The sequence below is a fragment of the Amblyraja radiata genome, chromosome 2 (genome assembly GCF_010909765.2).
Source record: "Amblyraja radiata isolate CabotCenter1 chromosome 2, sAmbRad1.1.pri, whole genome shotgun sequence".
NCBI lineage: Eukaryota > Metazoa > Chordata > Chondrichthyes > Rajiformes > Rajidae > Amblyraja > Amblyraja radiata.
This window is the reverse complement of record NC_045957.1, coordinates 97,149,612-97,173,958: the sequence shown is the minus strand read 5'-3', so window position 1 is coordinate 97,173,958 and position 24,347 is coordinate 97,149,612. Positions and strand designations below refer to the sequence as shown.

Below are 24,347 nucleotides of genomic sequence, written 5' to 3'. Positions count from 1 at the left end.
CTCCCCCCTCATCCAACAATGAACCATTGTACATTTCTTTAATCATTGTCTGTTTTGATCTGTCCTTTTCACACCTTACATGCTCTTCGTGAGAAAAAGATTAGTTAAAACAAATGTGAGAAAAAGATTAGTTAAAACAAATGTGGGTCCCTTGCAGTCAGAAACAGGTGAATTGATCATGGGGAACAAGGACATGGCAGACCAATTGAATAACTACTTTGGTTCTGTCTTCACTAAGGAAGACATAAATAATCTGCCGGAAATAGCAGGGGACCGGGGGTCAAATAAGATGGTTGAACTGAGTGAAATCCAGGTTAGCCAGGATTGAGAAGTGGTGTTAGGTAAATTGAATGGATTAAAGGCCGATAAATCCCCTGGGCCAGATAGGCTGCATCCCAGAGTACTTAAGGAAGTAGCTCCAGAAATAGTGGATGCATTAGTAATAATCTTTCAAAACTCTTTAGATTCTGGAGTAGTTCCTGAGGATTGGCGGGTAGCAAACGTAACCCCACCTTTTAAGAAGGGAGGGAGAGAGAAAACGGGGAATTACAGACCAGTTAGTCTAACATCGGTAGTGGGGAAACTGCTAGAGTCAGTTATTAAAGATGGGATAGCAGCACATTTGGAAAGTGGTGAAATCATTGGACAAAGTCAGCATGGATTTACGAAAGGTAAATCATGTCTGACGAATCTTATAGAATTTTTCGAGGATGTAACTAGTAGCGTGGATAGGGGAGAACCAGTGGATGTTGTGTATCTAGACTTCCAGAAGGCTTTCGACAAGGTCCCACATAAGAGATTAGTAAATAAACTTAAAGCACACGGCATTGGGGGTTCAGTATTGATGTGGATAGAGAACTGGCTGGCAAACAGGAAGCAAAGAGTAGGAGTAAACGGGTCCTTTTCACAATGGCGGGCAGTGACTAGTGGGGTACCGCAAGGCTCAGTGCTGGGACCCCAGCTATTTACAATATATATTAATGATCTGGATGAGGGAATTGAAGGCAATATCTCCAAGTTTGCGGATGACACTAAGCTGGGGGGCAGTGTTAGCTGTGAGGAGGATGCTAGGAGACTGCAAGGTGACTTGGATAGGCTGGGTGAGTGGGCAAATGTTTGGCAGATGCAGTATAATGTGGATAAATGTGAGGTTATCCATTTTGGTGGCAAAAACAGGAAAGCAGACTACAGGTGCACAACCTTTTATCCGGAGTTCTGGAAACCGAAAAACTCTGAAAACCGGCCATTTTTTCCAGGATGTCGTCTGCACACCAAAGCTCGCGTTTGGCGCCAAACTTGACCCGAAACGACCCACGGTCAACCCAGGTCTGTACTACTGTAGCGGCTGCCTCCTCCCCGGAGACCGGGGAGACACTTAAACATCTGTAAATCATTGCTTAAATGTTAGTCAGTTAGTTTGGAGGGCTTTTATGTGAAAAAGGGGGTGGGGGGGGGGGTGGTGAAGGGGGAAACTTTAATTCTTAGTTCCCTACCTGGTCGGAGAGGCGGGGAGCGGTCAATGCCTTACCGGGTCTCCGTGCAGTAAGCTCCGGAGCGCTGTGGCCGCCGACTCCAAACATCGCGGAGCTGGGGGCTGCGGGCGTCTGGCCGCGGGCGGCGCCGGTTGTAGCTCCGACCCCGGCAACTCTACCCCTGGCTGCGCGGCGCTCCAAATCCAGTGCCGCCCGCCCGCAGCCCCAGCACCGCTGTGGCCGCCGACATGTTGTGTGTCGGCGGCCACAGCGCTCCGGTGCTTACCGCACGGCGACCCGGTAAGGCATTGCCCGCTCCCCGCTGGTATCCCAGCGCTGCGACGCCGCCGACTCCCAACATCGCGGAGCTGGGGTTGCGGGCGTCCGGCAGGGGACTTGGAGCGCCGCGCAGCCAGGGGTAGAGTTGCCGGGGTCGGAGCTCCAACCGGCGCCGCCCGCGGCCAGACGCCCGCAGCCCCCAGCTCCGCGATGTTGGGAGTCGGCGGCCACAGCGCTCCGGAGCTTACTGCACGGCGACCCGGTAAGGCATTGCCCGCTCCCCGCCTCTCCGACCAGGTAGGGGACTAAGAATTAAAGTTTCCCCCTTCACCCCCCACCCACATAAAATCCCTCCAAACTAACTGACTAACATTTATGCAATGATTTACAATGATTCCCCGGTCTCCGGGGAGGAGGCAGCCGCTCCAGACTTTAAGCCGCCCGCGCTACCTACCTAATCTACGCTAAAAATCTTCCATTCGGAAATCCGAAAAATTCCGAAATCCGACAAGTGTCTGGTCCCAAGGCTTTCGGATAAAAGGTTGTGCACCTGTATTATCTAAATGGTGGCCGATTAGGAAAAGGGGAGATGCAGCGAGACCTGGGTGTCATGGTACACCAGTCATTGAAAGTAGGCATACAGGTGCAGCAGGCAGTGAAGAAAGCGAATGGTATGTTAGCTTTCATAGCAAAAGGATTTGAGTATAGGAGCAGGGAGGTTTTACTGCAGTTGTACAGGGTCTTGGTGAGACCACACCTGGAGTATTGCGTACAGTTTTGGTCTCCAAAACTGAGGAAGGACATTATTGCCATAGAGGGAGTGCAGAGAAGGTTCACCAGACTGATTCCTGGGATGTCAGGACTGTCTTATGAAGAAAGACTGGATAGACTCGGTTTGTACTCGCTAGAATTTAGAAGATTGAGGGGGGATCTTATAGAAACTTACAAAATTCTTAAGGGGTTGGACAGGCTAGATGCAGGAAGATTGTTCCCGATGTTGGGGAAGTCCAGAACAAGGGGTCACAGTTTAAGGATAAGGGGGAAATCTTTTAGGACCGAGATGAGGAAAACATTTTTCACACAGAGAGTGGTGAATCTCTGGAATTCTCTCCCACAGAAGGTAGTTGAGGCCAGTTCATTGGCTATATTTAAGAGGGAGTTAGATGTGGCCCTTGTGGCTAAAGGGATCAGGGGGTATGGAGAGAAGGCAGGTACAGGATACTGAGTTGGATGATCAGCCATGATCCTATTGAATGGCAGTGCAGGCTCGAAGGGCCGAATGGCCTACTCCTGCACCTATTTTCTATGTTTCATTGTTTCTATGTACCCTTCCATATCTCTAGTTTCCCTCTCCCCTGACTCTGTCTGAAGAAGGGTCTCGACCCGAAACGTCACCCATTGTTTCTCTCCAGAGATGCTACCTGTCCCGCTGAGTTACTCCAGCATTTTGTGGCTATCCAAGGATCTTCTGAGATCCAGTGAACCTTTGTTTCTGTTTTGGTTTATTATTGTCATGTGTACTGAGGTAAAGCAGTTGTTTTTGTGCAATCCAATCAAATCAGAAAGTATGTATCACATGTATACAATCAAACCGAACACAAGTACAAACAGTAGAGGGAAGGTGTGGGGAATATAGTACCTCAACATTGTAGCGTAACAATTCCAGAGAAAAAGTCCAATGTCCGCAATGATGTCGGTTGTAAAATCAGTGCGGTACCCTAGCTTATGGAAGGACTGTTTAGGAGTCTGTTATCAGGGAGAAGATGTTCCTGAGTTTGGTGATGCACACTTTCAAGCTTATGTATCTTCTACCACTCCCCTGGAGTGGGGAGAAGGAGGAATGACTGGGGTGGGAAATGTCCTTGGTTATGTTGGATGTTTTCCCAAGGCAGCATGAAGTGTAGATGGAGTCAATGGTGGGGAGTCTGGTCTGTGTGATGGACTGGGCTACATTCCAATTCTTTGCAATTTCTTGCTGTAGAGCTGTTGCCAAAACAAGCTGTGATACAACCTGACAGTATGCTATCTACGGTGCATCTGTAGAAGTTTGTAAGAGTCGCTGTAGACATGATGAATTTTCTCAGTCTCCTGAGAAGATAGAGGTGTAGATGTGCTTTGTTGGCTGAAGCTTCATTCTGGTCAATGCACGACATACCGTTGGATATTTATGCCTCTCAACTTGAATATCTCAACCATTTCCATATCAACCCAATGATGCTGATTGGGGCATATACTCCACCACACTTCCTGAGGTTGATAACCAGCTCCTCTGTCTTGCTGACCTTGAGTGAGAGGTTGTTGACCTGGCACCATGTTAGTAAACTCTTTAATCTCCTTCAGGTACTCCATCACATTATTGTTCACGATCCGCCCACTTGCAGATGGAGTTATATCAGAGTATGGAGTTATAACTTGCAGATGGAGTTATATTCGAATTTGGCTGTACAGTCGTGAGTGAACAGAGAGTATAAGCATCCTTGAGAATTATTGTGAAGGACGTGTTGTCGCCTATCCTCAGACTGTGGTCTGTGGGTCAACAAATCGAGGAACCGCGGTACTGACTGCGATTCCAAGAGTTTGGAGATGAGTTTGGATGGAATTATGATGTTGAAGGCAGAATTATAGTCAATAAATAAAAGTCTGACGTAGATGTCCTTATTGTCTAGATGTTCCAGAGATGTGTTTGGGGCCAGGGAGATTGCGTCTGCCGTGGACCTGTTGCGACATGAGGCAAACTGCAGTCGATCAAGGGTGGCTGGGGGGCTGGAGTTAATGCACGCTATTGATAGTAGTGTACCATTTACACCAATGGTAACGGTACGCTCTTACCATTTTCATGCATTTGGCAAACATATCTCTATCTCTTTCTTATCCGTTATAAACACTGTTATTCTAATCTGCCTCTATCACCTCCATTGGCAGCTTGTTCCATATACTGTCACCCTCTGAGTGAAAAACCTACCCCTCAATCTCTTTCCCCTCACATTTTAAATCTCCTCTCAATTTGCATTCCTCTACCCTTAACAAAAGACTGTGACTATTTACCCTTTCCATGCCGCTCATAATGTTATTAATTTTCATAAGGTCATTTCTCAGACTCTTAAGTTCCTGTGAAAATAATCCAAGTATGCCAATCTTTCCTTATAACTAGTAACCTTATAACAGTTTGCAAGTTGAAAATGTGGCCGCAAACTGTGTTCTTGGTTTCTTGGTCCTCCAAAATATTCCAAATGGAATTTAAACTGGAGGTGGTGAAGGGAGGGCCAGAAATGGTTATTGGGAAGAAAGAGCTACTTTAAATTTAGTTGCATCTGATTGGGTAACTATAGTTGGGTGGAGATTATTCCATGCTTTAATTGTGCAGGGGAAGAACGAATTGCTGTACACATCTGTCTTTGTAGCTGGGATCACAAATTGGATCGAATGCCCTCGTCTGCTCCTAATTGGTCTGGGTTTGGTGTAGGTCTTGTAATCTATGTCAAGCTGACCATTTAACATTTTGTAAAAACAGGACAAACGGTGAGCTTCACGTCTGTCTTGGAGAGGGTTCCACCCCAGAGAATTCAGAAGTTTGGTGACACTCGCTTCTCTCTCATAGGTGTTAGTAACAAATCGAGCGTCCTGTCTTTGGACACGTTCGATGGATGAAATGTTTTTATCTGTGTATGGGTCCCAAGCTGCAACTGCGTAGTCCAAATGAGGTCTAACGAGGGTGAAGTATAGCTTCTCCTTGACAGAAGTTGAACAATGATGAAAGTTGCGCCTCAGAAAGTTTAGGACACCTGTTGCTTTCACCGTTGCATGATGAGTCTGACCATTCCAACGCAGATCATTCTGCAATTTGATGCCAAGATACTTGGTTTGTTTGGATTCTTCAAGGGTGGCACCAAGTATATTGTAAGATGTGACGCCTGGATTCCCCTTTCTGATGACACGCATAGTTTCACATTTGGAAGGGTTGAACTGCATGCCCCATTGTTGTGACCATAGTATCGAGATCCTTTTGGAGAGCATCTTCATCATCAGCTGACTTAATTGGACGGTACAGCAAACAATCATCAGCGAATAGTCTGTTCCACGCGGCAGAAAGTGCCTGCAGAGGTGGGCTGTCCCATAGGAATAGATAGTCTGGGGAAGTAATTTAAATGCCCTTTTGCCATTCCTGATATTAAAGCTGATAATAACAATTTTAGCCTGGGCCTGTCTTGGGCTAATAATGATATTCTTTTAAATGATTTTACTGCCGCTGAAGTTTTAAATGTTACTAGACTAAGTGGGACCCGTTGGGCCCCTGTCACGCAGGAGGCCTGGTCCCCAAATGCAATATTCCACCACTCATCCATAGCCCCTAACTGCACAGGCCCAACTCATTCCCCCTCATCCCTAGCACTCTCTCCACCTACTCTTCACCATCCCTCTTATTTCCCTTCTCCTCCTCCACTCCCCCATTCCCTCCCTCACCTCTCTCTCCCTCTCCTTTCCCCTACCATCAGTCACTCCCTCCCTACTCCTCTCCTATCCCTCAATCCCCCACTCCTCACCTCCCCCTATCCCCCCCACTATCCCTCCTCTCCTCCCCCACTACCCTCCTCTCCCTCTATTCCGCACTCCCTACCTCCCCCACTCCCCCCTCCTCTCCCTCTATCCCCTCTCCTCCCCCACTCTCCCTCCCCAGGATCTCGAGGTTGCCGCTCCTCTCCCTTCTTGTGCTGAGGGCGCCTACGGAGCATCAGCCGTAGGCGCCCTCAGAGCCAGACCTTGGATCAGCCAGGAAGCACCAGCAGCTACGGCCACGCCGGCATGTGGGGTGTGGGGGGGGAGCTCAGAGAAAAGACGGGAAGAACCATGGGGGAGAGGGGGGGTATCACGGGGGAGGGGGGCAGGAGCCAGCGAGGAGGACCAGAGGGGAAGGGGCTGGAACTATGGGGTGTTGCGATGGTGGTCCGTTTGGGACTCACAGCGGGCGCTGGACGCTCTTTTCCAGATTGTCTGCTTTCCTTTTGGCGACATCTCCGACTCCGCGCTGCTTCCGGTCCCTCCGAAAATTGTGTCCGGTTGGAGACCTTCGCCTGCCACCAATAGCGTCCCTCAGCTCCAGTAAATGGCGCAAGAAGGGGCGGACCGTCCCGGGGAGTGACAGGAGAAGAGACTTATCCGCATGGCGCTGACTGGCAGGAGAGATCGATCTGCGCACGCGCGGTTTTAAAGATTTCTAAACCTCGCTAACTTTTAAAATATATGACCGATAGGAACGAAACGTGTTGCACTCGCAGCACAGGAGAACGGTGAGTGAGCTGATGAAAAATCGTAGCGCTATCGTGTACTGTTTTTGCGCAAACCGGAAGAGCACAAGATCAGAGCTTTAGTTATGTATAGATGGATGGTTTTTAAAAGGACAATGCTGCTGGCCCTGACTGCTTCGCTGGAGAGGATTTACCAAATGGACATTAAAATGTTAACTAGAATATATTCTTCTTGAGATCGATGTGGCAAAATTCCAGCTACTGTCAAGAACAGTTGCCTGCAGCCCTGCGCCAGCTGGCAAATCCATCCCTCCAGTCTCCCAAACGCTTGAATGTTTGTACGGGCAGTGCATAAATCAGGTGTTTGTAAACTGGGAACAACCTAGCATTTACAGGTAGGTGGGAGTGTAAATCTGCATTTCTAAGCGATGGAATTATTTAAAAAAAACAGCAGATACAGAAACTGCAATGTCACTGTGTTGCAAATGTTTCTTTACACCTACAGAAAATGGTGCACACATCACAGTTACAAAAATCTAACCATGAATGTGTTGATCCTTAATTACCTTACAAAGATTCTCTTACCATTAATTAAAGAAAACATAATTACAATAATTCCCAATAGCCAAGTCCTAACACTACTTACTTTCAATCCTGGAAATTGCAGTAATTGCACTAATTTTTCAACGCTGGTAGCTTTGTGAGACAGCTCCGCTGCCATGAACCAGATTTTCCTGCTTTTCACGGAAAGTGCAATTTCTACTCCAGCAATTGGTTGGGAACACCACAGCATTTAAATAATGGCAGCAGCCTCTGTGAATAATCCACTGTTAACAGAGGATTGCTGACCAGATACATGGAGCGATGAGTTTGATTATTCAGGGATTGTAAGTACTGAGGGGTGCTCTGTATAGAACAGAAGGACATCTATAAAAGGAAATCAGGAAGAAGAACGATGCACCATGCACTATGACAAATGGGTGTATGGTGCTTAATTAATTCAAATAAATTAGATAAAATACTGAAAGAACTTGTCTGCTCTGAATGAAGAAAACCGCTCTATGTAAATATCAAACAGTAACCAACGTTGCCAAAAGGCAACACCTCAAATGTTTTAACTCAATAACTGCTGCCTTATCTTACTAATCTCACACTAATCTTAGTCATAGAAAGAGCCAGAGCAGGGAATCAGGCCATTTGGCTCATTAAGTCTACATTGACCATTAACCATCTATTAACACAAATCCTACATTCATCCCATTCTTTAAATGTATCTACATTCTCAACAACTCCTGCTCACATTCTACCAGCTCACCTAGACTTTAGGGGCAATTTACAGAGGCCGATGCAGCATCATTTTCCTCCCCCCCCCCCCCATATTTGGGACACAGGAAGACAATAGGCAATAGACAATAGGTGCAGGAGTAGGCCATTTGACCCTTCGAGCCAGCACCACCATTCAATGTGATCATGGCTGATCATCCCCAATCAGTGCCCCGTTCCTGCCTTCTCCCCATGTCCCCTGACTCCGCTATTTTTAAGAGCCCTATCTAGCTCTCTCTTGAAAGCATCCAGAGAACACGCCTCCACCTGAGGCCGAGAATTCCTCAGATACACCACTCTCTGTGAGAAAAAGTGTTTCCTCGTCTCCGTTCTAAATGGCTTAGTCCTTAATCTTAAACTGTGGCCCCCTGGTTCTGGACTCCCCCAACATCGGGAACAATTTTCCTGCATCTAGCGTGTCCAAGCCCTTAACAATCTCTAGCGTGTCCAAGCCCTTAATAAAGAAACCAGAGCACCCACAGGAAACGGGCGCGGTCACCGGGAAAAAGTTGCAAACTCCACGAAGACATCACCTGACGTTGAGTTTGAACATGATCTCCAAGGCAACAGCTTTTTTTCCTGCTGAACTCTTGTGCTGCCCCTTATGCAGTGGCCCTTATAAATCTGATGTCTTTGATAAACAACCTAGGTATATGATGTTAATTGATTTACCACTGAAAAGACTTGAGGTCCTTGATGGGCTGGACAAAGGTCACTGTGAGGTTAAATCTGTCACGAGAACAATATGTGAGATTGTTTCAGCAACAAAAAAATTACATGAAAATTGTCCTCATCGACCTCTTAAATAGATACGTAGAACCCAACACAATTGGAACCTCAGCCCGATTATAAATCAAAAATCATTGACATTCTTGCCCAGCATTTAAACTTTCCAGAAAACCCCCTGTGAATGGCCTCCCAAGTCTCTGAAATAATATCAAATCTCAGACAAAGGTTTTGCCGATGAAAACATCTGTGAGGCATTTTGCTGTTTGGACTATCATCAAACTTTACAATTTTCATCCAGTGAACTGATGAGGATATAGGTTTGCTATAAAAATACTTACCACCTCATATGCAGTGACTACTTTCTTCAGCACCTCAGGGATCACTCCTTGTGGCTCCATTGACGGGTAATCATCTTTCAGATTCAGTACCACAATTGGAATGTTATCACTGTTGAGCAGTGTTGACAAGGCCATAAAGCACTGTATTAGATTAGAAACTGGGGATACGCCACATATTTCCTTGAAGGAAACTATTGCAACCTGAAAAAAAAGTATATAAAATTAATTACATTAAAATCTATAATTTACTAATCTTATCGCATACATGATAGGCTTGAATATAAATGTCTAAATTTCAAATGAAAGTGATTTTTTTTTCAGCCAAAAAACTGATTAATAGCGCCCGAAATGTAGTTTTAGTAGCAAAAAACAACAATTGAAAAATGCAATCCTCCAGTTGTGCAGAACCAACAGCAGTCACAGCTAATGTGTATCCTTCAATACTCCTTGAAGCACTTCACTGGTCATTTGTTAGAAATCTCCATTTGTTCATTTTGTTATGTGGAAAAAGTGTTTTTTGTTATGTTTGAACATGCCAGTTATAAAACTAAAGGGAAGATGCAAAGGAAACAAATGTACCCTGGGATGCATCCAATGTTGGCCAATATATCAATCAAAAAGTTGGAGAATTCGCAGCAACACTTCCTCCTCGATAACCATCAGCATAGTCATAGTCATACAGCATGGAAAAGGGGCCTTCGGCCCAACTTGCCAACACCGACTACATGCCCCACCTGCCTGCATTTGGCCCATATCCCTCTAAACCTATCCTATCCAGGTACCTGTCCAAATGTTTTTTATTAAGTTGTGATAGTACGTACCTCTATTCCTCTCATAACCTTATACACTTCTATAAGATCACCACTTCATTCTCCTGAGCTCCAAGAAAGTCCTAGCTTGCTCAACCTCTCCCTTTAGCCCAGTCCCTCAAATCCTGGTAACATCCTCGTAAATATTCTCCACACCAATTCCGGCTTAATGACAATTTTCCTATAACAGGGTGATCATCTGCAAACTTGCTAATCATTCTTTGTGCGCTCTCAGCCAAAGATATAGAGGACAAACAGCAATGGGCCCAGCACTGAACTTTGAGACACACCATTGAAAAGCAACCTTCCACCATCACCCTCTGCTTCCTGCCATGAAGCCAATTTTCTATCCATTCAGCTAGCTCTCTTTGGATCCCATTCGATCTAAGATCTGAATGCAAGGTTTAGATAATAGAAGAATAAAGGAAAAGGATGTGCATCAGAGTGCAGAACTTCCTGTACAGGGAGTTCTTGGGGAATGAGGATGACAATAGACAGACAATAGGAGCAGGAGTAGGCCATTTGGCCCCTTGAGCCAGCATCGCCATTCAATGTGATCATGGCTGATCATCCCTAATCAGTACTCCGTTCCTGCCTTCTCCCCATATCCCCTGACTCTGCTATCTTTCAGAGCCCTATCTAGCTCTCTCTTGAGAGTATCCAGAGAACTGGCCTCCACCGCCCCCTGAGGCAGACAATTCCACAGACTCGCAACTCTCTGTGTGAAGAAGTGTTTCCTTGTCTCCATTCTAAATGGCTTACCCCATATTCTTAAATGAGAGATGAATTAATATAAATGTGAGTGAGGAATGTGACCCGAAGTAAGGAAAGATATTAGCAGGAATGGTGGAATGGGATATGGATATGTGGAATACAGTGTGATCAGACAGTGGAATTCCGATCATGGAGAAATGACAACCAACCACTGGTATAGTTAAAAATGCAAGGGATGGATTTATAAAACAAAGGTGGTCATTATGAACTGAAGGAAGCATGTTTAGATGTGTAGTTCAATTTTTCACCAGGCAAGCTGTTGGGTACGGCGGTACTTTCTAATTTTATTTCTGCTCTTTCAATTGTTCGTTCAGCCAGGTTTGGTTTCGACCAACAGCCATCTGTCAGGGTCATCAGAATTAAATCTACATTCATTCACTTTTCAGTGAAAATCACTGCATATCTAGACACAGAGTACTTCAGTAACTCAGAAGGTCAGGCCGCATCTCTGGACGTCATGGAGACAACGTTTTGAGGTCAGGACCATTCATCAGACTGATTGTAGTAAGGGGGAGATAAATTATCTTCCAGGAAGAAATCCAGGCTGAGCCTTTTACCATCTCTTATGTGAACAATAAAGCTAATGGTACAGAGCTCACTGATACTCCAACTACAATTGGATAATTTTTAATTTAAAAAAATCCATTTAAAAATCCCGATAAAACAAAGATATTCGCCTTAGTGAGTTCCCAGTAGGAATCTGGATGGATTAATACTTGCAATGAAATTTATGTCATATTTCCATGGAATAATTAGTAGAAGGTGTGATAATACTGAATGGAAACAATGTGCTGTAGATGAACAATTTAAAGGAATAAGATGACAAAAAATTAAATATTATATTTCAATCATTTACATTGTTAATATTTGCATCTCAGCAATTAAAGGTTGGGCAAAATTTAGTGTTTAGCCTCGTTATGTAATGCCATAAATCCAGTAATATAATATTTGTTCAGAATTTTGTTCATATTAAAAAAGATATAGAAGAATGTAAACAAACAATCAGTGTGTATATAGCTGTGAATATTAAACATAATGAAGGTTATCTTAAATGACTCTAGAAAGGTAATTATTATCACAGAACATTCTCATGTCAGCTATCACCTCTGGCCTCATGAAGACATTTTGGAAACATACAGTGTAGCTGATGGTGGCAGATATCAATATATTTAAAGGAAAATATCTATTTTATAATAGCATTAAGATATTGCATTTAGGGGTGGCACTGAAGCACAATGGTAGATTCCTGCCTTTACAGCGCCAGGGACCCAAGTTCGAATTTGACCACAGATGCTGTTTGTATTACATAGAAACATAGAAAATAGGTGCAGGAGTAGGCCATTCGGCCCTTCGAGCCTGCACCACCATTCAATATGATCATGGCTGATCATCCAACTCAGTATCCTGTACCTGCCTTCCCTCCATACCCCCTGATCCCTTTAGCCACAAGGGCCACATCTAACTCCCTCTTAAATATAGCCAATGAACTGGCCTCAACTACCTTCTGTGGCAGAGAATTCCACAGATTCACCAATCTCTGTGTGAAAAATGTTTTTCTCATCTCGGTCCTAAAAGATTTGCTCCTTATCCTTAAACTGTGACCCCTTGTTCTGGACTTCCCCAACATCGGGAACAATCTTCCTGCATCTAGCCTGTCCAACCCCTTAAGAATTTTGTACGTTTTGTAATGAGTTTGTACGTTCTCCCTGTGAACACATGGGGTTTTTCCGGGTGCTCTGGTTTGCTCCCAAACTCCAAAGAAGTACAGGTTTGTTGATTACTTGGCTTTGGTAAAAAATTGCAAATTGTCCTTAGTGTGCAGTGATAGTGTTAGTGTACGGGGTGATCGCTGGTCGGCGCGGATTCAGCGGGCCGAAGGACCTGTTGCGTGCTGTATCTCTAAAGTCTAAAAGGTCTAAAATATTGTCCGGTAGCAAAAGGGACTCCTGTACATCTGCTCAATTCTAATTATGATTTTATCCAATTTCCACCTTTCATCAGTACAATGCCTGGAAGGTTGGTGAAGATAGTCCAAGTTGCAACTCTCAGAAAAGAATTGGCCAAAAACGTTTAATCGAAAATAAAAGATGTTAGGAAAAGAGCAGGGGATTAATTGCATCTCAATTGCAAAGAGCCAGCCATAATAGACAAAACAACCTCCTTTTGTGCTTTAAGATTCTATATTCTATTTCTGCAGGTCTATTTTATTAATTGCATTAAGATATTATTTCCACTTTAAACTGCTACATCATTTGCCTGGCTTCAACTCATCATATTCAGCTGCAGGATATGGAAGACCACTGTTACATATGTTGCTGAAGACACATATGTCCCATAACATACATCTCTACTATAAACCCACTGACTCCCACACATATCTTGACTACACCTCCTCCCACCTTGCCTCTTGCAAGGACACCATTCCCTACTCCGAATTTCTTGGTCTTCGCCGCATCTGCTCCTAAAATGAGCCTTTCCACTCGAGAATATCCACAATGCCCCCGCCACAAGGTAAACATGGTTCTCCACCTACTGTTGTGAAAGGATCCCTCACCTAGATGCCACAGTTCTGGTCTCGCTCCCCCAGGCAGAACAAGAATAGGGTTCCCCTGGTCCTTATCTGTTACCCCACTATCCTCCACATCCAACACATCATTCACCAACATTTCTGCCACCTTTAAGTGATCCCACCACTTGTCACATACAGAATTTCCGTTCCAACCCCTTTCCATAGAAACCACTCCCTCACAACTCCTTGGTTCGCCCATCCCATGCAACTCAAACTGCCAACTCTCCAAATATTTTCCTTGCAACCAAAGGAAATGTAATACCTGTCCCTACCCCTCCTCCCTCACCTCCATCCAGGGACCCCTGCAGCCCTTCCAGATGAGACGGAGGTTCACATGCACCTCCCCCTCTAATTTCATCCACTGCATTCAGTGCTCCCAATGTGGCATCCTTTACCATATAACCATATAACCATATAACAATTACAGCACGGAAAGGTTTACATCGGTGAGACCAAGTGTAGACTTGTGCTCGATCCGCTACGGCCTATTGAATCTCCTGACTGCTAACCATTTTAATTTCAAGGTTTCAAGATCAAGGTCCATTTATTGTCACATTGTCACATTCCCTCCCATTCCCATACCAAACTTTCTGTCCTGGGCTTCCTCCGTTGCCAGAGTGAGACCACATGCAAACTGGAGGAACAGCACCTCATATTCTGCTTGGGTAGCTTAAAACCTAATGGTATGAACATTGATTTCTTCAATTTTAGGTAACCCCCCCCCCCTTTTTTTTCTCCCCCCCCCTTCTCTCTTTCTGATAACAACCCACCCAACTCCAGTGTACACCCATTTCTCCCACTACCCCATCACCCCCCAGCCCTGTACCCGTCCACCTATGTTTTTCACTCTGGCTTAACAATTCACTCATATTTCACTCTCCTTATCTGACATCACTTTTGTCCTCCTTTTGTCTACTTTTGATCTCTGGCCTTTGTCCAACCATCTGCCAATCAATTTTCCCACCCCTCCCCCCCCCCCACCTATCACTTGCCAAGCCAGGTCCTGTCCCCAGCTCCAGCTTTATCCCCTCACTACAATCAATCTGAAGAACTGTCCCAAACTGATTCATTGCCCATCCATGTCTTTCAGAGATACTGTCTGCTCGCTGAGTTGCTTCAGCACTTTGTGTTCTCTGCAACGTCCCAGCTTCTGAAGTTCCTTTTATCTACAACTTGTCTAATACATATGCTGTGAGAAGTGTAAAGGGCATTTAACACATGATATTGTGTTGCAGTCATTATCTTGATTAGTGCAGGTGTCAGAGGTTGTGGAGAGAAGGCAGGAGAATGGGGTTAGGAGGGAAAGATAGATCAGCCATGGTTGAATGGAGGAGTGGGCTTGATGGGCTGAATGGACTAATTTGACTCATATTCCTTATGACCTTATGATCCCATGTACCTCAAATGCTGCATTTGGAAAGACATCACTGCACTATGATATTGGCTTATATTCAACAATTTCATAAGATGGGTTAAAATAGTAGCATGATCTTGTTTACATTACAGACAGAATAATTAAAAAAACTCCATATGTATCATACAATATATTGACATTTTCATTAAACTGTAGGTATCATTAGAAAGACCAATGTTATAAATAGCCAATGCAACAAAATGATGCTGGTGTTTTCACATCAGACACGAGTCATTTATTCACCGTGCTGTGGTCAGACACAGTTATCAGATGCAATCTTCACACATAAATTACCAACTCAAACGCCACGGAAAGCAGCATCAACCTGTTATTTCTGTAGCTCAGCCCTAACCCACAAACAGGTTGGGGGGGGGGGGATGTGGTCAACAGTAAAAAGCAATTCATAACTTACAAATTCTGGGTAACTGGAACAAGAATTGAGATGGAACTTGTTCAGTTCCACGTTCAATGACCAACAATTTTCCACTCAGAGATGCACTTAGAATGTTAACCTGCTCGATTGAACTAATTTGGTTTTTTTCCAAATTTTCTATTTCACTTTCTCAGATTAATTTGAACGTGTTTCCCAGAGACGTGGGCAGCTTTCAATTATTTGTATGTGCGATGGGAGAGAAAGGAAGATTAAAGTTTTGTTTTCACTATGTCTGAGAGTAAACTATCAAGTAACATTGATTCTACTTTACACGTCACTAGACTAACATTCCCCCAGACCTCAGGAGACACACAACATTGGCATGGAGCTTCCACTCCCTTAGGGTTGCCAATCGCTTGTGCATGGACAATCACACTTCTTCCAATGTTCCCGATGCTGCCTCCCACTAGGAAGCTGCCACAGCTGATCTGCCAGACCCAAGGCAACCCAGGTCCCTCCAGCACAGATGCCCAGTGACACTGACAGAATCTGACTAACAGCAGTAAGTCTCTGCTCCCAGGAACACCACCTGCTCTCTGAATGTCTTCAACAGTTACATGAATGTGTAACTCACTATTTATCCAATAATGGAAGCAATCTTTATCCATTTCAATTATTATTTTTTTAAGGTTACAACTCCAAATGCACACATACAAAACATTTTAACTGACTTAATTAAATGAAATAAAAAGGGCTTACTATTGTCCTGGCATTTGATTTCTCACATTAAGTTTGATAGATTGCTGTGCTTGCCGCAGGTTAACCTAGCAGGGACTCAGTTGCCTTTCTCAGATCAGCAGCTGGGAAATCCCTGGAGGTTTACGGTCCCCTGTTGTATTTATACAGTTGTTTCCAGACTGTGCCTCAATCTCTGTTTTAGGTCTAAAAACTGACAGATCTGTGCGAGTATCAACAGCCAAGACTCATCTTTATCACTCATTTTAATCATTTTGACCAAACGTCCATTGTAATCATTGATTTAATATATAAGGTATAGCTACATCCTTCTTTGAACAAGGTATTTTGTTGATGTCCTGTCTCTGCACAGCGAGATATTCAAGGACAAAAATAACAAATTTCTGGAAGAACTCAGTGGGTCAGCCAGTATCAGTGGAGAGAATGGACAGACAACATTTCATGCTGGGATCGTTCTTCAGACTGATAAGAGTAGGGGGATGTAGCCGAAATAAAGAGGTGGGGGTGGGGCAAAGCTTGGCAGATAAGTCAGGAGGGGGTGATTGGGGGATGGATGGAGTGAGTGACAAACTCTAGAGATGAAAAGAAGAGAAAAGAGTGTCAGATTAGGAGATACATGGTGAAATGTAAAGCCAGAGGGAAGGAAATAGATGGAAGGGGTCGGTGGGGAAATAAACAGGAAATATGGGACTCAGGGATGGGAGATGAGGAGAGGGAGAATAGGAAAAGAGCAGGGTGACTAGCGTTGCGGGAGATGGTGGGAGAGATCTGTGTGCACAGGGATGGGGTGGGAGTGGGGGTATTACTTGAAATTAGAGAGTTTAAATGGTCATACCGTTGGGTTGTATGCTACCAAGCGTAATACAAGTTGCTGTTCTTTTCATCACCCGTCACCCTAGGTATCCTGGAGAACATTTCTTCTTCAAATCACTGTATCAAGCCAATCTAACTCACAGTCAAGATCGACACAAAATGCTGGAGTAACAGCAGGACTAACAGCATCTCTGGAGAGAAGTAATGGGTGACGATTCAGGTCGATTTAACTCCCGTGTTTGGAACTTTGCAGCGCCTTCACAATAGCATGAATTTAACTGCAAAGCTTAATTGGCTTTAATGTGCTTTGAAATATCCTGAGGCTTAATGTAAATATACATCCTTCCGCATTGTATAGAACAGTAAATAATATCAATGTTATAAATTCACAGGAAAATCTCTTGTATAAGTTTTTGTGGCAGATTATGCAATAGGGATTACAGCTACTCCCTGATTTATGTAATAGGCGACTTATATAAACTCACACTTAACCAATTCACAATAGGTGGTCCTGTTTCCTGAATGACCTGTTGTTATTGCAACGGGAGGATAGCGAGGGTTTCCCGTCCGCTTCATGTATATAAAAGTCTTGCCAGGCTCGCTGCTCTTACAGTTTCCGCCACTGTCAGTGCGACTCTGGGAAGGCAAACAAGGATGAGGGAGGCGGTGGAGAGCAACTCCCAGCCGGGTCGCCGACATCTTGCACAAGGTGCACCAGCGAACCCTTCTGCACCAACTGCCGCACCGTCCAGTTGACGCGGCCATTGTTGTAGCTCATGCTGTAACACCTGGCCGACAGGAAGACGTGGTCAACTGGTGAGAGGGGTGTGAGCCCCACTGTGACCGAGCTCGTCCTGGCAGTGGTGGTGGGGGCCTGAAGAAAGCACAATGGACAGGAGTACAATGTGAGCTGCATCAAAAGACGGGGGGGCAGAGGGTTAAGATGGGCTTGTTGGTGCAAATCAGCACCATTACTGCCTAGTTTCAAGGTGAAATGACACAAAGTGCTGGAGTAACTGAGCAGATCAGGCAGCATCTCTGGAAAACATGGATACGTGAAGTTTCAGGTTGGGATCCATCTTCAGAGAAACATCCCTTGTCCATGTCCTCTAGAGATGCAGCCTGATCCGCTGAGTTACTCCAAAACTTTGTGTCATTTTGTGTATTAATAGCATCTGCAGTTCTTTGTTTATACCTAATTTTAAGGTGATTCCAAATGCATACAATCTGACATGTACGGGTTTACGGAACATAAGCCTTACGTAAATTAGGGAATGTCTATATATGTCCTGAAGTTGCTCAGACATTTTTATAGGTGATAGTTTTTACCATTTATATTGGATCATGAAATGCCTGTGATACTCACACACTCCAGTGCCATGAGTGCTAAGAAGAGTCATTTCTAGCTTTGTTAGAATATTAGAACTGTCATGAGTGAGATAGTCCTTTCTTGATCTTGCACTGCCTTGCGTCAAACTATTGACCTTTTGAACACATGAATTATACAGAAATAAGAGTACATTTTGCCTCCACAAAGCAGTCATTTAATTATTGTAATCATTTATAAATGTACAATTACAGTACGCTCCATAACGTTTGGGACATGGACCCATCATTTATTTATTTGCCTCTGTACTCCACAATTTGAGATTTGTCATAGAAAAAAAATCACATGTGGTTAAAGTGCACATTGTTAGATTTTATTAAAGGCCAATTTTATACATTTTGTTTCACATGTAGAAATTACAGCTGTGTTTATACATAGTCCCCCCCCCCCATGTTTAAATGCCTCCTTAATGCAGGTATGAGAGAGCTCTCAGCACCTAGTATTTCCTCCAGTCTTTCCATCACATTTGGAAACTTGTATTGCTATTTATCAACATGAGGACCAAAGTTGTGCCAATGAAAGTCAAAGAAGCCTATATGAGACTGAGAAATAAGAATAAAACTGTTAGAGACATCAGCCAAACCTTAGTCTTACCAAAATCAACTGTTTGGAACATCATTAAGAAGAAAGAGAGCACTGGTGAACTTACTAATCGCAAAGGGACTGGCAGGCCAAGGAAGACCTCCACAGCTGATGCCAGAAGAATTATCTCTATAATAAAGAAAAATCCCCAAACACCTGTCCGACAGGTCAGAAACACTCTTCAGGTGTGGATTTGTAAATGACCACTGCCCGCAGAAGACTTCATGAACAGAAATACATTTAATTCACATGACATCACTGTGTCCCAAACATTATGGTGCCCTGAAATGGGGGGGGGGGGGGGGGGCTATGTATAAACACTGCTGTAATTTCTACATGGTGAAACCAAAATGTATAAAAATGGCCTATATTAAAATCTGGCAATGTGCACTTTAACCACATGTGATTTTTCTATTACAAATCTCAAATTGTGGAGTACAGAGACAAATAAATAAATGATGGGTCTTTGTCCCAAACATTATGGAGGGCACTGTATTAAACACTATGTTGAGGAGCACAAAATGAATAATTGACAGCAATTTTATGGAAAATGACAGACTGATTTAATTAAAAAAATTACAATACATTGATTATATTCATGGAGTACAAACATTTTAGTTCCTCTGCACTTTGTATTATATTCATAATACTCAGATCATGGAAATTGAATCAGAAGCGACTACTGGGTATGCCAGACTCTCCTGAAAAGTACATCGCAAGAACAGGCCCTTTGGCCCACAATGTCGGTGCCGAACATGATGCCAAGTTTAACTAATCTCCTCTGCCTGCACGTGATCCACATCCCTCCATTCTCTGTATATGTATGGCCTTTCTAAAAGCCTCTTATTGTATCTGCCTCCACCTTTACCCGCACGTCATCTTTAAATTTTGCCCGTCTCACCTTAAAGCTATGACTTCTAGTCTTTGATATTTCCACCATGGAAAATAGGTTCAGTCATATCACACTGCGAAAAGGCTATTTGCTCTAACCCATTTGTGCTTACAGTTATGAAAATTAAATATACTAATTCAATGTGACCTTTACAACTCAGCGGGTCAGGTAGCATCTCCGGAGAACATGAATAGTTGAGGTCTCATCACAAAATGTCACCTATTCATGTTCTCTAGAGATGCTGCCTGACCCACTGAGTTACTCCAGCACTTTGTGTCTTTTTTTGTAAACCAGCACCTGCCTCCTTGTGCCTCCTGTTTGTTCGCAGGATGTGAGCTTCAGGAATTATACTGCTAAATTTGTTCTTTGCTTAACCCAGATGCTACGTTTTAGAGTTTCAAGCCCGAACTAACACATTTACTTGTCTTAACTAGTTAATCTTACACTTCAATCTGTTCCCCTGGTCTGTATTCTCAGTCGAGAAACAATCTAGCCCAGGAACTGGTTGCTGCCCATCTACTGATGTACCCAGTGGCAACCCCTGCTAAAAAAGTAATAACAAGAGAACCACATAAAACTGATCTTGTCTGCTGGAGGTCGACCTACTGGGGCAGTCCAGCTTTTTCCTACAAGATGTGCATTGGTCATGGAGAAAGTGAACGTCACCTCATGAAGTGACTGAAATCAATGTACAGTATATACCATTGAAAAATAAATTAAAATTCCCCACTTCTAAGGATGGCTTCCTGACCAGAAGCATTAACTGGTTTCCCTTGCCACGGATGCTGCTTAAACTGGCTGAGTTCTTCCATCATTCCTGTTATATTTTTCAAGCATTTACAGTTTTATTTGTTCTGTACCCGCGATTCTGATTGGAAGAGACTGATTAGAAGAGCACAGTCCCTGTCAGCAGCAAACTCTGATTTAAATGTGAAGCCAGAAAGAATAGTCCGTTTTCTCTTTGTTCCACATTCAAAAGAAAAAGAAGTAATCCATTTAAAAAAGTGGTTCAACTGCTGTATTCCTGAGAAAACTGACCACAACTTTAAATAGCAGACACTCTGTCATATTTTGGGAATAGACTGAAAATAGTCATTCAGCCAATACTTCATAAAGGCCATAAATGTATAGAAAATAAGATTTGTAGACAGCCACCCAGCATGCGAGGCTGCTCTGCCACTGATAAGGTCATGATTGATCCAATCAGTGGCCATAACCCCATAATCACTTTTTCCATTGTATCCATTCACAGGATCTGGGCTCCATTGACTTCTATTGTCCATCCCTAACTGACGCTCAGATGAGATAAAATAAGCCATATTGATCAGTCTGAAGTCACATTTAGACCAGATATGATGGGGAAAGAACATATTTACAGCCATCAATAAAAAGCATTGGGGTGAAACACAGACCACAACTTGAGCAAATAATGCTTTAAATTCACATCCTGTAAATAAGTGAATGTTTTAATAAAATAGATAGGCTAATGAGATAAAGGATTGAGTAAAACGGCAGATTTCCTACTTCACAGTTACACATGTTAGCATTTTGCTTAATACTAGATTTAGAAGCAAAAGTAATTAGCCATACAGCATGGAAACATGCCCTTGCCGACCAAGATGCAACATCTGTGCTAGTCCCACCTGCCCATGTTTGGTCCACATCCCTCTTAGCCTTTCCCATCCATGTACCTGTCCTGATATCTTTTCAATGCTACTTGCTTCAACTACTTCCTCTGGCAGCTCGTTCCATATACCCACCAGCCGCTGTGTGAAAAAAATTAACTTGAACTTAAATTCCCGAGCAAACACTACAATTTGTGTTCATGCCACATAGTGGTTAAATTACTGGAGTTACAAAATCTGACTTGACCATACCGAATGGTGCACATTCAGCTTGTGAAACAGATAATTGCAAAGATTCACAAATGACCGAGAGAAGAAATTCCTCCATCCTAAGCCATTGACTCTATCCTGAGACAATGCACCCTAGTTCTAGAAAAGAATGGAGAAAGAAACCCAAATCAATGGTCAACTCATGCAGGAGCATGTGGAATTAAGGAAATCGTGGGATATTTTGGTCGTTGGTGCAACAAAGTGACACTGAGCTACAAGATAAGCAGTATCTCACAAAATGGTGCAGTAGGTATGAGGAGTGAATGACCTCATCTTGCTTGTTTATTTAATGATAAGTTCGGCATTGAACTCCAAGATCATGTCAGGTGACTTAAGATTGTGTGGATGGAACAGGCAGTGAAGTGAGTGAATAGCTGTATTTTGTAGGCATGCTGCTGTATTGGTTAAGTATCAAGACATGATCAGTCTATCTCTGCCGTTATCAGGTTTATCCCACACCTTGTTCTTGAATAAGCATGGACATTTGTAATTTTCCAGTCTCAGGCATCAGTCCTGAACCGTTTAATGTTTGGACGATTATGGTCAAAGCCTCGACAATTTAACAACATCTATGCTTGCATCAACAGTGGCTCAGAAGCAAAACTACTGACCTCATGGGAGCTGCAAGACTGCATCTGCAACGTGACAAATGAAACAATAATGGTTACAACTATTTTTCCTCACTAATGCATTGTCTACGGCAGCCTGAGTACGAGTAACCATCACACACACTGTGCTCAGATAAAGGGATACATTCCATTGTTTTATGCCCTACCACTGTATTAAAGAACACAAATTCAGAATTGATCTGGCAGCTTAAGCCTGGGGTTCTGTGCTACTAGCAATAGAAGTATTCTATTCCACCACATTGTATCAATTCATGGCATGGCACATCCCTCGCTTTACCATGACTACCAAACCAGGCAATCAGCTCCATTTCAATGAAGGCAAAAGGGATTTCTGAAAACAACATTGGGCACATATAAAATTGGAATCATCGTTAGGGTGACACAGTAGTGTAACGATAGAGCTGCTGCCTTATAGTGCCAGGGAGCCGGGTTCGATCCTGACAATGGGTGCTGTCTGTGAGGAGTTTGTACGTTCTCCCTGTGACCACAAGGGTTTTCTCTGAATGCTCTGGTTTCCTCCACACTCCAAAGACGTGCAGGTTTGTGGGTTAATTGGCTTCCGTAAAATTATAAATGATCCCGAGGTGGTGCTAGTGTATGGGGTGATCGCTGGTCGGTGCAGACTCAGTAGGCCGAAGTGCCTGCTTCTACGGTGTATCTCTAAAGTTTAATCACCTGAAACAACTGCAACACAGTGTATTAACAGTATGCAGCAAAAGATAATCAGCATTCAGCAATAAGCAGAAATAAAAACAAAAATGTTGAAAACAATTGATATGTCATACATTTTCAGTGAGGAGAGAAATACAATTAATGGTTCAGGTTGAATCTCCAGAATCTGCAGATCTTTTTTTGCTTGAGGTAGACCTGAGCAATCCCACAATCAATAGATCACATTAAAATCCTCCAAAATCACAGTCATGAATGGTGGTGGACAATTAAATGGCAACAGGGGATAGAGGCTCCAAGATCATTTATATGCTGACGGATGATGGAACATAGCACGTGACTGCTAAAGGAATGACTGAGCTTGCAACAATCATCAGCTAGAACAGATAGATCTCAGATCACCCTCACGTCCACACCATTATAGAAGCCATTCTTCAGACAATTTCTGTCACCCCACGTGGCATCAAGAAATTCATGTTGAAGCTTTGTAAAACATTGGCCGCATTTGGGGTATGCAGTTCTGGTCTCCCCATTACAGGAATAATATGAAGGCTTTGGAGAGGGTGCAGAAAACGTTTATGAGAACAGTGCCTGGATTGGAGGAAATTAGCTATGAGAAGAGGATGGACAAACTTGAATTGCTTTCTCTAGAGTGTCGGAAGCTGAGGGAAGATCTGATAGAAGTACATAAACTAATGGAAGGCAAAGATAGTGTTGGGTAAGGACCTTTTTTTTCCCCAGGATGGAAATTAAAAAAAATAAGAGGGCCTAGTTTTAAGGTCAGAGGGGGAGAGTTGAATAATGATGTGTGGGGCATGTTTTTTTTAAAACTCATGCCCCCCTTTTTTTAAGTGGTGAGTTCCTGGAAGGTGCTGCGGGAAGGCAGATACAATGCTGCTGTTAGACAGGTACATGAATATGTAAGGAATGGAAGGATCTGGATCACATGCAGGCAAAGGAGATTAGTTTAACTTGGCATCATGTTCGGCACAGGCTGTGTTCCTGAGCTATTCTATATAGTGCTGAGTACTTCAGAACTGGCCACTCCTTTAGCACAAGGGTTTCAGTATCGTTACACTGGGATTGGTCTCAAGTCAAGTTACTTTTATTTCTATAGCACATTTAAAAAACAACTCTCGTTGACCAAAGTGCTTTACATTGGTGGAGGTACTAATGTTATACAACAGTGGTTCATAGATTAAATACATACATATAACCCTCCCTCAGAGGACGTCAAGAAAGGCTTGAGAGTAAATATGAGTTTTAAGTCTCGACTTAAAAGAGTCGATGGAGGGGGCAGTTCTGATGGGAAGAGGGATGCTGTTCCACAGTCTAGGAGCTGCAACTGCAAAGGCTTGGTTGCCCCTGAGCTTATGCCTAGACTGTGGGATGTTCAATAAC

General features: G+C 43.5%; 1 protein-coding gene across 1 annotated transcript in view; it reads right to left on the bottom strand.

The window, feature by feature from the left end:
* Positions 1-24,347, bottom strand: part of plcl2 (phospholipase C like 2) — a 258,870-nt gene that overhangs the window by 56,489 nt on the left and 178,034 nt on the right. Inside the window, exon 3 of the mRNA XM_033050889.1 lies at positions 9,385-9,585. Within this exon, the coding sequence (XP_032906780.1) occupies positions 9,385-9,585 (201 nt within the window). The remainder of the gene's footprint in view (positions 1-9,384; positions 9,586-24,347) is intronic.